At 32.6% G+C, this 15,171-nt stretch overlaps 2 protein-coding genes across 4 annotated transcripts; both read right to left on the minus strand.

The window, feature by feature from the left end:
* Positions 1-4,310: 4,310 nt before the first annotated feature.
* LOC125053252 (max-like protein X) lies at positions 4,311-7,166 on the minus strand. Its single transcript, XM_047654513.1, has 5 exons — positions 6,984-7,166; positions 6,831-6,907; positions 6,650-6,760; positions 6,223-6,420; positions 4,311-5,483 (listed from the first exon to the last, which is right to left on the minus strand). Exons 1-5 carry the CDS (start codon positions 7,057-7,059, stop codon positions 5,316-5,318), a joined length of 630 nt encoding a protein of 209 aa, XP_047510469.1. The 5' UTR covers positions 7,060-7,166; the 3' UTR covers positions 4,311-5,315.
* A 2,841-nt stretch (positions 7,167-10,007) lies between these two features.
* Positions 10,008-15,145, minus strand: LOC125053263 (uridine phosphorylase 1-like). 3 transcript variants are annotated; one of them, XM_047654528.1, is made up of 7 exons: positions 14,732-15,144; positions 14,025-14,148; positions 13,090-13,239; positions 12,097-12,282; positions 11,334-11,469; positions 10,722-10,915; positions 10,008-10,199 (listed from the first exon to the last, which is right to left on the minus strand). In XM_047654528.1, the coding sequence occupies exons 1-7, from the start codon at positions 14,833-14,835 to the stop codon at positions 10,104-10,106; spliced, it is 990 nt and encodes a 329-aa protein (XP_047510484.1). In that variant the 5' UTR covers positions 14,836-15,144; the 3' UTR covers positions 10,008-10,103. The 3 variants fall into 3 exon arrangements, with proteins under 3 accessions (XP_047510484.1, XP_047510485.1, XP_047510486.1); XM_047654529.1 differs by lacking the exon at positions 14,732-15,144 and adding an exon at positions 14,243-14,717; XM_047654530.1 differs by lacking the exon at positions 13,090-13,239 and having other exon boundaries at positions 14,732-15,145.
* Positions 15,146-15,171: the final 26 nt, after the last annotated feature.

Here is a 15,171-nt window from a genome sequence, read left to right on the forward strand (position 1 = left end):
CTACATCAGTAAGTTTAGCAATGCTTTTACCATAACCAAATTATACTGAAGTGAGACGGGAACGTAAATGGATTGCAATAGGTTTAGTTCCGCGCTACAAAACGGGATGCGGGGCGCCACACGCCGCAAACAATCGACAATGACGCCAGTACGAACGATTGACGTATTCAATGTTTCTTCACATTACTCAAGGTTTGTCTTCACTCTTCGATCTATTCACAAATAGACACGTGGTTTATATCGTATTCGTAGATTTCTTTAATCTTTGAAAGCCAACTACAAAAGCAACATTTCAATAATACTGAATGGTATTAAAATCTTATGTTACATTTAAATTTTGTACCTATAGAAAAATTATTACACTATAGTCTGTGCATATTTTAAACACAAATACAGATGTTTTATATTGGCGCCAAAACAGATTAAAAAGTCCGTTGTCTCTACTTTTATTTTAATTTTATGGGCTGTGTAGTTCCTAACCTACTTGAGTAATAATGTATCATTCATCGCTACTGAATAATATCAGAATTGAATACGTCAAAACGGAAGCTGTGAAATATGACAAATAATACTGGCAAAATGCCACGGGCCCACGACCCAAGAGGGCCTCTGCTCAAGAGATATTATGTTCTATGGATGAATGTGAAGTCTCCAATACGCATTGGGCTAGCGTGGGGACTATAGAACATTCCCTCTTGCCTAAGAGAGGAGGCCTATGGCCATTAGTAGGACATATACAATGTGTAATTGATTACTCTGAAAATCTCAAAGTTTATTAAAATTAGACTGAGTACAACGTGACGATTTTTACTGATAGGGCCCCATCAAAAGAATTTGCCACGGGCCCCAGATGGTATAGTTACGCCACTGTATCAACGAATGGTATAAAATAATCACGATAAAAATGAAAATACTAAATCATTAAGAGATGTTATAAGCTGAGGGAGATATAAAATGAAACTTGAGGCGATATAGATGTCAGCAATAATAAAAGCTTCATTTTTCTTTACAGTCTTTGTTTTCGGAGCAAGCCAAAGTTATGAGTGGACCTTATTCACGTACAATAAGGACTCTTAGGAAAACTACAAATAAGAAACCTATATACTTATGCCATCAACTTAATGTCATATTCGTAATGTATTAACTATTGAAGTAACTTACGAATTTCGAGCTAATATTAGATTATTAAATCATTTATAAAGTAATACATTTACTATTAAGTTTATTTTATCGCTATATATATATACAATATACTTTCCTATTTTAGTATAATAATATTATAAAGACGTAAAGTTTGTGAGGTTTTAGATTTAGAAGGTAATCTCTGGATCCGATCTTTTTTAAAATTTAAAAGAAAATTAAAAAAACTAAAATTAAAAAAAGAAAATTATTTTACTTTATTTGTGAGTGGTATAGGCTATAATGAGAACTTGGAGAAACCGAACGTGGTTGGTAACACAGAAGGCTGTACACCAACCAGATGGACTGATCAAGTAAAAGACTTATCGTCCTCAAAACTGTACATTGTCATAAGAGAGGCGCTGGGCAGAAACCGGTGGAAACAGATAGTCCGCTCCAGATTCTTCCTTGCACAACGCTCAGACATGAGCTGCCGATTAAAGATAGAGATAGACAACCCAAAGTAAGTCGGAGAAAAAAACTGTCGGATGAAAACGTTTTTTTACGAACGCTGCCATCACGGTGAAGAGATATATGATTGAGTTCTAGCTTGTAGAATTTGCCTACAAAAAATTCAGCGACATTACATGTCTCACTTTTATCTTGCTAAAACTTGAGCTGTTCGTTTGTCTCGCTAAAACTCGAGAATGAATGGACCGATTTCATTAGTTATGATCTAGAAATATTTGTGGAAGTTCAGGGAAGGTTTAAATGGTGGAAAACATAAGTAAAGAAAAATACTAAAATCCACAATTGAATTTTCCAAGAAAATCTGTTTCTAGCTGGGAAATATTATTGCGAATGATTCACAAGGAAGGCATATATTTTTCCTAGGTTTAGTTTAGGTGACCCATCAACCATGCAAAGCTGCTAGTTTTAATATCTACACCAAGTCTCACAAATATTCGATATTGATATTGTATGAGAGATATCAAATCTAGAACTCACTCATAAAAACAGCATATTTTGTCATAACAGTGAGTATTTGTCAGATATTGACCTCGTTTATTTAACAGCTCATAACCATAAAACACTCGCCAGTAATATGCTCTTCAGAGATTTATCGCGCTTAAAGCTACCGTTTTAGCGGCCTATAACAGATTCTTTTCATACTTTAGATTGATTAAACGTGTTTTCCCAAAAATATGACAGCTTGGCGTTCAGTCTTTTACACTTAAAATACTTTTAGCATTGCAACTTTTATTGTACACTATAACAATTGAAAACTCATAAAAAGTGTCTCGGGCTAAGTTTTATATGTTGGTAATGACTATTATCGTTTATGGATTTTCTTAGCGATTCTAAGGAAAGGTTTATTTATTACCTATAAGTAGTTTTGAACGAAAAGTTTCAGTGCTTAAAATGACGTGGATTTTTATAAGGCTATGAGATCGTTATGATCAGATGCTACGTACTATGTAGCGCTACGCCGCGCTGTAGCCACAATTGTATTATATAGGTATATGAATAAGTACTGAAACGAAATACATTTTCAAAGAAATACATCGAATTTATTACTTCCTACGATTACTTTCTTTCCTTTTTTGAAGTCTGTTAAAAATGGTCATAATACTTATGAGGATACTGTTTCATTTTTCATTCCACAAAATTTGGGATCTAATAATCGAATACACTATGTAGAATGTAGTATTTTTATTTGAATTAATTTATCTTTACAATTATCCGTTGGCCGTTAATGTGAGACGTTTGGTAATTGTAAAGCTCGAGGAACGTTATGACAGAATAGATCAGTGGTGTATGTTTAAATTCAATATAAATAATAATGAAATTGAGACACATAAACGTGTGTGTGTGACGATAAAATATATGATAACCCTATAATGCGAAACATATTTATTTTTGGTATATTGTAGTTTTACTTTGCTTATCAATACACATTTGTACCTGATTATCAAATTTACCATATCCAAATTAAAGGCGAATCGGCGAAGTTTGCTTCAGTAAAACAATATTTTTTACTTTTATTAATATTTTTTATTACCATTTGTATCATTCTGTTGAGATATAGTACAATAATCTGTACATATTAATAGTACTTTTAACTATGACTTATCCTATACTGAACTATCGTACTCATCTTTTTAATTTTTTTTACAGATGCAAGCGCACTGAAGATGGGACGGAATTCTGGTGGCATCGAAGCCAACGGCGAGCTGAGAATACTCCTGGTCGTCACCGTTATAGTCGGTTTACTTCTAATGATGTCCCTTATAATGTGCTACGCGTGCGTTCTTAGGAGATTATGTTGCGGGACACCTAGAGAGAGATCGAAAAATATTGCAAACGCAAGGAGAACTGAAAGTTACCCCATGGGAGATGTAACTTTGATATCTCAGCCGACAGAAAGTGAAAGAGTTTAATATACGCCTACATATTACACTGTAATAGGTTAAGATATCTGAGGCACGTAAAAGATAAAAATGGATCTTAGGAAGGTGTCACACTCAAAATAACTTTATTTATATAGGTAAACATGAACGTCAACAGAAAATATGTTAAATTGATTCTAAATTTACATTTACTACCAGTTCGCAAGTCAAGGGCGTAGAGCGGGCAAAAAGAACTGGCAAGAAACTCTCCGCCACTCTTCTTAATTTCTAAGTATTGAGTCATACAAATTGTTTGAACTGGAGCAAATCAATCCCAAGGACTAGGATCATTTTAATATTCGACTAATTTATATAAAGCTTTATTGATTAAATTAACGAGAGTTTTAAATTTATTCAATGATAATTCTCTAATTTCGCTTGGGAGTTTGTTGTTGTTAAAACGAAAACAATTTCCATATAAGGAGTGGTTTATCTTCTGGATCCTGTTGGTCGTGCGCTTAGATTTCTCTTCCGAGTAATATACTGGTCACCATCTGTTTTAAAATCTTATATATTTTTTTGTACATACAACAGAGCTTCAAGAATATATTGACCAAATAATATCATAATATTTAGTTCTTTAAACTTATTCCGTACAAATGTCTTTTTTACCACTCAGATATAAATAGCGCCAAGCTATCTTTATATAATCAGGAATTGACCGAATCAGTCTAAAGTAAATACCAAAATGTCTCAATGGTGTTTAATTTGTCTAAGGATTTATTAAATTAAACTTCAATGTAATGTAAATAGTAGAAATATATTTATCGTGATAAAATATGACATAATCAACATAGGCATTAACCAGCTATCCCTAATTCCAATAATATTATAATTAGTCAACAAATATGATAATCATGATATATTTTTTTTCGTTCCAGTACAACAATTTTTGAATAGATTTATATTAAAATTATTATATGTTTCCCTAACGTTGTTTGGAACACTTTAACATTTAAAGCAAATCCATTACGGAACAAGCATTCCCAAATCTAAATCGTCAGAAAATGAATGTACCATTCGGTCTTTATTTATATTAGGGCTTTTTATGGAAATATTTTATTTGCGGTGCAATACAAGTGCTAATTCTAACGTACACGTTATTTTTTTCACGAATTCGTTTTTTTCATTGAACGGACACTTTATGAGTCTTTGATTGCCGGAAATCTTTAAGTTGGGTGTATTAAATATGTTGAAAACCGACGAATTAATATATATTTATCATTGATTTACGTCAGAATTAGCACCAATATTGTCATAACAATAGGTTCAAAAGTTAGGCGGAATCACTCTAGTGAGCGTTACACTTGAGCATAACAATGTTTTGTAATAGGAATTTAAAATAATCTCATCACTCATACAAATATTATATAAAAGTAATGAAGATATAATAACATTTTATATATAGTTGTAAAGATATAAGGTATTTAAACGTCACAGCAATTAAAGGCCACAAATTCATTTATATCCTACCCATTAAACATTAAAAATATATATCTTATTATTAAAAATAAATCATTCAACAATTCAACTAAGATATAATTAAGACATGTTGTTTAATATTCAATTTCTTTTGACACATTGTATATAATTTAAAACAAAAATTTTTGATACTTCACACTTGATACATAAGTACATAGAAGCATTATTCATAATATGACATTGATTGATTACCGCTTGTATCTTTATAAGTTTAAGGTATGAAGATATATGAAGTGCCATATTGAATACAAAAATTAACTATTATCAAGGTGTATAACTTTGTTCCCGCAATACGCCGTGAACTAAGGTCCGTAACGATTGTGGCTTACAATATTCCTCAAGCCAGTTGAAGACACCCGCAGAAAATTCACCAAAGTTGTTTGTCGTTACCGACTCAAAGGATTCAAACAATTTATCCATTATACCCTGAAACTACAAAACACAAATTACATATTTTGGATAATTATAGAATATTTAACAATATTTTATCATGGCTTTTATTTATTCTATTCCTTCATATATTCCTTACTGTAATATTATTAGACTCTTATAATTATCGATATGTGGAATTGACCTGACTTTTTGAGCTGTATTTTCGTTTTCATTATCGCCTTCAATCCGTCGTTGTCGAAAATAGTTACAGGTCGACGGCGAGGATCGTTCATCTCAAAATGTCCAAATTTAAAACAATTAAACCAATAATGGATTGTGTTTATCCAAGCAGTGTTAAGCGCGTAAAAGTCGATAATTATTCTTGTGAAAATTTTACGATTTTTCAGTTTATACATGGCACCAAAAATTACCACAACTTCACAAAATAAGAAGCAAACTAAATACAAAACAAAGAATTTGAAATTAAATTAATACGGCTTTTTGAATAGATAATTGTAAATGATGGTTATATAATCTCCAATTACTTCAGTAATGACCTATTATAATAAATGTTGCTAATATGTATAGACCACCTATGCCATATGCCAAGGCTCAGCGCTAGCATCTATTTACAGATAAGTTTGCTCGTATGGTGTAGGAATATAGATCCTGAACAGGCATACCTCAGCCAAAAACCGAGAAAAATAATGATAACGAAACAGATACAGAAATTTGAAACCATGACCTAGAGGTTGTAGCACCACTGGTTCTTAATTTATTTGTTTAAAGAAATACTCACAACTTGGAACTTTTCCTGATCAGTGAGCCTCTGTTCACTGTGACCTGGAACTGAATGCTGAGCTTTAACAATTTGCTCATAATTGGCCTGCATTATTCTTAGAGCAACAACATCTTTCCTCAATGCATTACGCTCCTCTTCTTGGCGTCTACGTTGTTGTAACAGATATTGTATGTAATCAATTGATTTTTGAAGAACCTATCAAATATTTAATAAAATGTATGTTATGAATGTAAAGAGTATATGGTCATATTTACAATTAAAAGAAACAAATTTTTGAAAAGGATAAATTAAAAAACAAACCAATTATATTCATCACGTAAAGTCAGATAAAACATCAATATAGATGGCTTTCTTAATTTTTATAATTCTTTTTTTACTCATTTCCTTTAAATATAAACAGCATACAATATACTTTTTAACTTACAGTAGCCTTGCTTGGCTTGTATCCTGAAGCGTCAGTTTGTTGACAAGTAGGGACAAGTTCTTGTAGGGAATCATAGCCTTTTTTAATGGCATCTCTTCTTTTTTGTTCGGCCTACAAATTAAATTATGTAATTATCAGCTAACAAATTAACATTTTTTATTATACAAATAAGGATTTGAACCTGTGTATGTGCTTCTCGCCTTCTTTCTTTAAAACTCAACGCAGATGCCTTGTTGTCGCCACTATCATCTTCGTCTTCTGGCAATGTGATAATGTCAAGATAAATACAGCGATAGTAATATTTATGATAAAAAACGTCTTCGTTAATACTAACCTGAATTATGATTAGAAGATGATGGAGTTTGATGAATATTTTGAATAGATCCACTACTTCCACATCTAGAATACATATTAAAATTTACTCATTAAACTAAACTAACAAAATCTAATCACAATTATTACGAACTACGAAATACGAATACAATAGCAAAATTAAATTAAACACTGACTATAAAGTATAAATTGAGTTTTGACATATAAGTATGACCTCTGATAAATGTCAAGTCTCAACTGTGAACTGACAAATTAGTTATTAGTCAGTCAATGTTTTTATTTTTTTATGGCTCTGGCACGATTAGTGCATTAGCCAGCGTCAAGTATAGATATTTTTTTTTATAATTCTTAATGAAATTGTCTTTAGAAATTCGACCGTGTCCTCCATGTACGGTTTTAAGCACTCGCCCGGTACTGCACAACCCTCCCAAAGGCCGAGGACAAATTTAAATTAAATTAAAACTTGCCCTCGAACCGGGAATCGAACCCGGTACCCCTCACCTAGCTGCCACTTAATATAAGACCGCTAGGCTATGAGGCCCCCCAGTAAATGTTTGATGTACTTGTAGCGTTTGTGTAGTACTTTCTTTCATATTTTGATGTATGTGGCAACACAAATATTTGTTACAGATAAAATTCGTTTTCTTCTTTTTATTAACCGCCGGTATTTGTGTTGCCACATACATCAAAATATGAAAGAAAGTACTACACAAACGCTACATACTCAACGAGCCACATACTTTTATTTCCGGTAAGAGCTTCGCCGTCATGGATATTAGTATTGCCGGTTAATAAAAATTAACCATTTTAAGGGGAATAATTTGAAGGAATGTAGGCTGCATGTCCAGATACGGGGGCGTTCGTCAACATCCACGACTATTTTAATGTAAAGTGGGAACAAACCGTGACCGTATCAATTTCAGTATCACATTTCAAGGATCGTCATGGTTGCTTAAACGTCATTGCTTGTGGCGGCGTTCATGCGTCGGGTTGTCTTTCTCCCTATAATATGCCGACGAGGGTCCGATGGCTGGCCATGCGTCATACTCGTGAACTCGGACTTGAATTCGTGTATGCGGCGATGTTAGTTATTTCGACTATATGTTTGCGTGTTGTTCCCACGAGAATGTAAGTGCGTGCTCCTATTTCACCTGCTGATAGAGGACAAACCTTTGCTTTTAATTGTATTTCTTTATCGATGTTCATAAATGTACATTGTGTTACCTAAATAAATAAATGATTTTCGATCTGAATAAGTTCGATACTCACTCCTGAAGAAAAAAAAAATCGACTCTGCCCTGAGAAGCAGTGTTGAACATTCAACGCATACGATAAGCAACCTAAAACTTCGGACAGTCCGCGTAAATAATATACATAGGGAGAACGGACAACCCCACATATTGTTCCGCGTCTTGTAAATGGTTTTCCCTTAAATCTCAAAATAACACCGAAATATTGCAAGGGTAATTGCTTGGCTTCATAAATTTAAGATAGATGTAATATTATGTATAAGGTATAAAAAAGTTATTTTTTTTAAGTTATACTTCTTTTGGCGCGTTAGGGAAAAATGATGAGAGTAAATTTTTACGTTTCGCGCGAACACTTACAAAAAACCGACCCCCTGAAGGTAGCTATAGTCAACATTTTAGTTTTTTCTACAAACGAAATATTGAGTTAAGGCTAATTGATCAGTTTGATTGTTGCATATAATTGATCCGTTCATAATTTTAAGGGACGATAATAATTATTTATAACTATCCTTTCTCGCCATAAATAGGCAGTCCACATTAGCACGAGATATTGAACTACACCACTAACATAACGACAATTCGCGACAATAAAATTTTTTTTATTGCAAAACAGACACAGTTATTAATTGAAATTATGTAACTGTGAAACGTTGCGACATGCTTTGCTACGCGACTGACGTAGTTCGTAGTCCGTAGCTATAAATTGAAGGGAAACCTGCGCAAAGCCTTTTTGACATTTTATTTTATTTTACAATTTTAGGGAAACTTACAGCTAAAAAAGGTTCAATATTATATAATTAATATGATGAAGGCCAATTATCAGTTAAGGTATTATTACATTTTTACATACTAATGCTCAGAAAACTATCAAGGCAGCTATATAAAAATCTAAATCATTCAAAGTATTGAACACAAAGGGCTTTCTTCATTCTAGTAACATTAGTGCAGAATAAATCCAAATCAACCTCCCGACATGCCACATTAAAAGAATGACATATAGGGACGTACAATAAATTTGGCCTGCGCAGAAACAATGATGGTGCGTATAGGCCCACCTGTTCTGGCAACTCAGCTGCACCATTAAATAAAGACATTTATAGAAACGTTATGTCCGATATTTTTATACGCTCAGCTAAAGGCAAAATATGATATTTTTTGCAGCGTGAATGATAGTCAGGCATATGTATATATATATATATGGATATGTGCGTTAATGTCATTGTTATAGTCTATGATCCGGCTGCAGGATTAGTGCGTTCTTCGGTTATTTGCTAAAACCTAATTTTTATGTATATTTATAATTAGGAGAGTATATAATATCATCTACTAAGTTGTCTTTCAAAATTTGGTATTTTAATTGATTTTTGGGAAAAAGTTTCTTTCCTAAATTTATAGAAAGATTTTAAAAATTGAAACTAATTTTTAATCATATATGTTTGCCTAATTAAATCAGGCCGCAAATAAGGGTACTGGCTGTTAAAGATGATAAATATTTTTGGTAGAGTGAGTAAGAGAGTTAACACGTAACATAATTTGTCAGACGAGGATAGTGATTGCCGGCAGTGCGACGCTTTGAAGCCATTGCGCATGCGTCGAATGTTATAATGTTGTAGTGTTCTTCGAACTAAATGTTTCTTCGCCTCGTTCCATTGAACAACTGGCCCAGATTTATAATTCGAAAGAATGTCTTTTACAAAGAGTAAATTAAATATAAATTTATAAGTTATACGAAGTATTTTGTTACTTAAACGAGAAAACCAATAAAAATAGACCTCTTTATAATGAAAATATTTAATATTACAATAAAAATACTGTCTTATACATTAAATTTACTATTAATTATTCTTCCAAAGGTAATAATTGTTACTTTATTACTTTTTGGTGTTATAGTAGGCCTCGATGTATTTACCAACAATTATAGCAGGTCGTTTTTGCCACTGGCTAAGTGTCTGACCATCAGGTGTAACCTGAAAAAGATATAAATTAATTCAAAATTTTTCAAAACAATCGATTTTTCTACAGGGAACAAAAGAATTAGTGGGCTTATTTGGAGATGACCGAAAGAGCTAGCTCTTATGCTATAGTCTTATTATACATATATAATAAGACTATAGCATATAGCAGAATTAGACATTCCACCCATATCACCTCTATGTGGAACCAGCTGCCGACCGATGTATTTCCGAACAAATTCGACTTCAACAAGTAGAGACTAATTTTTAAAAGGCCGGCAACTTTGCAAGCCCTCTTGCAATGTGTGTGTCTATGGACGCTATCACTAAAGCTATCACACATATATCACTGCGCTTTCTGCCGTTTATCCCCTATTATACTAAAAAAATCAACTAAATAAAACTAAATCGGGGACAACAGTAAAGATCTTAGAACATCTACATTCTCACATTGTAATACTTCAAACCAAATGGAACAGACATATTCTTCGTCTTTTTTGATGATCCTTTTTAGGGGAATAAAGAGATTATACCAACCTGGTCTCCGAGCAAACGATCAAGGAAAGTTATGCATAGTTCTGCTGCCCGTAGTCCAGCTTCTTTTGTAATAGCAGAAAAAGCTGTGGCTTCCATTTCAAGATTCTTTACACCCAAGCCTACAAGAGTCTGTAGGAAATCCATTTTATCCGACTCTGTGTAGTCACAGAATGCGCCATCGGTTCTTCCCTCACCTAATTAATCAATTATACTTTTTTTGACTCACTGATTGTATTAAAATTAAGATTTCAGGTGGCCAAATATAATTAAGACTAAATTTAAGCTCGCAATGCAAAATGTCTGTCACGAAAAAAGATTTTATTAAAAAAAAAAATAGTTTGTTATCAATTGTTTCTGTTATTTTTAGTTAAGCGAAGCGAGCGAGAATTCATTCATAGATTTATGTCCTAATAATGTTTAAATGTAAATGTTAACATTTTAGTCTTGCTGTGTTTTTGTTGCTATATTTCCTTTGTCATACGAAAGTATTATTTATATATATACACACATAGAAACATACGAATCCATTAGTACAAAGCCTTAGTTCAAACTGCGTTTCTCAACGATTAGACCGATGAAGATGCAATGGAAATAAAGTCTCCACATAATTACCTCTATAAAAGTCGTTTGCTGTCATCGTTCCTCCTACGTACGTGTTATAATCTTCATGACACGCAATAGAATATAGTTCTTGGTTTAACCGCTGATCGAAAATCGCGGGGAATGTTTTGGTCTTCCCCAATATTGGCTATAAAATAATATATTTGACTGCACTTACATAATGTAAGGCCCATATTGAAATTAGCATACATGATAAGATACGTATAAGGTACGTTTTTATTTATTTATGCTGTAATCCTACAGCTAACATAAATTATATATTATACAAACAGTTACACTGAAAATATAGCCAGAGATAGAATACATACCTTATACATTTTACTACAAAAAGGTTCAAAAATTTACAAAAGGAAACAAATAAAAAATATTCAATACATTCAACTAAGTAATACCTAATTTGGCTGTGTTGTGTGATGGTCTAAAAGTGAGGGTATGTACGTGAAGGTGTGTATGTGGGGTGTGCTCATGATGCAGGTGATTTTGCGCTATGGATATTCTTAATACTCCTTTTAACCATATTCCGCGATAGCTTAAACAAGTCAAGGCTTAAATATTGGTCGTTGTATGTCCGGGCTGCGCGATACTAAACTGAGTTTTTTGCATAGTTAGTGTTGATGTGAGGAACATGAAACAAAGCACGATTACGAGTCTGGTAGGCAGGAACAAAGAAGGGCAATTTTCTGGAAGGGACTTTTTTAAAATAAATCTTAGATTTCCTATATTAAAGGATAATTAAACATCTCATAATCCTTACCAAGTCATATATCTTCTCCAAGGTCCCATTCATAGCCCATGATGAAATAACAACAGACCCTGCTGGAATGCCCATTCCACCACTGGTACCCAATCTGAAGAAAATAGGGTCCTTTGCCTTCGCATAAAACAGCATTTTCAATACTTCCTCCAACACAACTGTCATTGACGGGATACCGATTCCATGCTGTTAATTTTCATACAAAGTTGCATTGACTTTTAGGCTTTTTAGACATTTTAATGACTTTATAACTTCATTTTCAGCATAACTTACATCTATATAAATAACTAGCTGTACCCGCGAACTTCGTTTCTCCTTAATGTGATTTTACTTATCCTACCTTTTTAGTACATACCAACATGGAACATTTTGCTATACTACAGATATTGTTGTATACACTTAGTTTTCTGGAATGAAAACTTTTTAGGTTTTTTTCTCTCTATATAAACCTCAGTTCTAGTCATACGTTTTCATGAACAAATAAAACATCGGGGTTGATCGCAGAGGGGTGAAAATTTGAGGGATACATCTATTTTTGTATGCTGTATCATAAAAAATAGAAACAAAAAAAAATTTAAAGAATAAAAATCAAAATTTGGGGTTGACACCCCTTATCATTTAGGGGGTTGAAAGATAGATAGTAGCCGATTCTCAGACCTACTGAATATGCATATAAATTTTGATAAAAATCGGTCAAGCCGTTTCGGAGGAGTATGGTAACTAACATTGTGACACGAGAATTTTATGTACAAGATGGAGGCTTTTATGGAGAGAAATATTGAAAAATGGTTTTATTCCGGAAAAGCGAACAGTCTATATGGAGTAGCATATCAATATATTATGCTACTAAAAGATACGCTAAGTAAAAAACGTAGTAATATATTTAAAATAATAATCAGTAGATATCTTTATATATTCTCCTTCGTAAATTTGTTTCCGTGTCTTCTTCCCCTTCATGTACGAAACTATCCTTTTAAAAAGAAAAATACTTACATTAACGCACAGAACTGGCCCAACTTTATACATAACGTATCTTTTCGCTTGTTTGACCATGTTGTTGAAGTCACACGGAATATTCAATAGCTGGCTTATGTGTGCTGCTACGTCCTTCATTCTGTATTTTGTTCCACCCATACATACAAACTAGAATTGTTTGTTATTATTCATATTGGATTATGAAGTTGCAATCTCTCCTAGATATTGGCTTCAATGACCAATTATAAACGTTAACAAGTAGTTAAAGTAATAGGATAGTATGGACTAAGGTAGGGAAAGGTTAAACAGCTCTCTATTAGTATTTGGAACTGAAGCACGAACATCTTTTGATTTGTATTCGTGTAATCAACTTTAAAATATAAATTGATATTAGCGTCGAACGGCTGACATTATCGTATTTAACGTATACGAATACTAAACTGTAGTAAAGTTCGTGCTAAGCGCTCAAGTCATAAATTCATTGAACAAAACATAATAAACCACTTCTTCTTTTAGTGCCTCTCCATTACTGGATGTTGGCCGTCAGTTTCTTGAAGCGTTTCTTTGAAGAATGATTGGAAGACATGATTTCTTACTTCAACTAACACGCCGTTTGTGGTGGATTTTACCCATTATAATTATTTGAAGGAGGTGGTAGTGGTCATGGCGCAACACGTGGCCCAGGTATGCAACCTTCCAGTGTTTTATGTTCTGCATAAGTTGATGAATAATAAACCACAAATTTTTAAATTTGTATAACTTAAAAACTTCAAAAGAATCACTTTTATGGCTTAAATCAATCACCAGTTCACCAATCACCAATAATAGATCACTCTCTCTCTAATAGTCACTTAGGTTTTAGAAGTTCTCATGCACATGACTTAGACAGGAAAGAATATTATTTAAACAAGTTTGAAACAATTCGAGATGCACAAATTACTTCAAAATAATACCTTTATGTCACCAAACATTGCTGGTAGATCATGTTTCACCGTATCAAATCCGAGATGGTATAAGATGTCACAGTCAAGCTTAGATAAGTGCTTATTTGGTAGTTGCATTGACCCATCCTTATTTCTGATAAATAATTGAATAGACAATTACGTTTTAATTTGAATAAACTTCACAATGATTGTTGGCAATTTGAAGAAGAGATTACAATAAATATTACCTATAATATGTCCATCTATAACATCACACCAATCTTCCAACCTTCAGTACCATTTCTTTAACAATTCTTATAATGCATTGTACACACAAGTAACTCTATATACTCTTTTAGTATAAAGCAACACAAAATTGTGATTCCACTCCTTGTTTGTATTACAGGCAAAATTAATGTTTCCAATTTGAATTAATTAAAAGAGTGGTTCTAGTTGTAATTCCCAATGTATTAGAAATTGCGACCTCCCCAATGATCCGTCATTGACCAAGACTGAGACAAATACTTTATTGAAACTACTGTAAATTACATTATTGATGTAATTAAAACCTATACCATAACCATACATTATGATTTTAATTCTCATTTTAGCACACCACAGATATTTAAGATTAAGTTTTGGGAAATTTAAAAAAATGCATGCACAATCCTTGTTTGATGATTTAGTTCTTTGGGTAATTTTAATGTTATATTTAAATCTCTTTACATAGTACTTACTTAGGATATTCATATTTATCATGTTTCCAAATCGTTTTGCAGTTGTCATAATGTTTATTCCAACCATTTTGCGTAGGCAATATAAAGTCACATGTACAATTCATCGTTACAAAAAACTAATATTGTATTGGTATTTTGTAAATTCGTAACTTATTTTATATTTTATTTTACTTAGTAATACTACTTATAGATTCGACCTCTTCCGTCTTCATGACCATCTCTCACAGGGAATAATAAGATATCATTTGAAATACTAGAAATGTATCTTTATTACTTACTGAAGTAAATAACATAATATATTGCAAAAGAATAAATAAATAAAAGCATTGTTCATGTTTTTTTTATTTTTTTTTATGCCTATTGCCCGGTAACGAGACCTATCAGTTATCGCCTATTCAAGTTTTGAAACAACATTACATAACGTGTTATCGTTTAAATGT

This window comes from Pieris napi, chromosome 10 (genome assembly GCF_905475465.1).
Source record: "Pieris napi chromosome 10, ilPieNapi1.2, whole genome shotgun sequence".
Lineage (NCBI taxonomy): Eukaryota > Metazoa > Arthropoda > Insecta > Lepidoptera > Pieridae > Pieris > Pieris napi.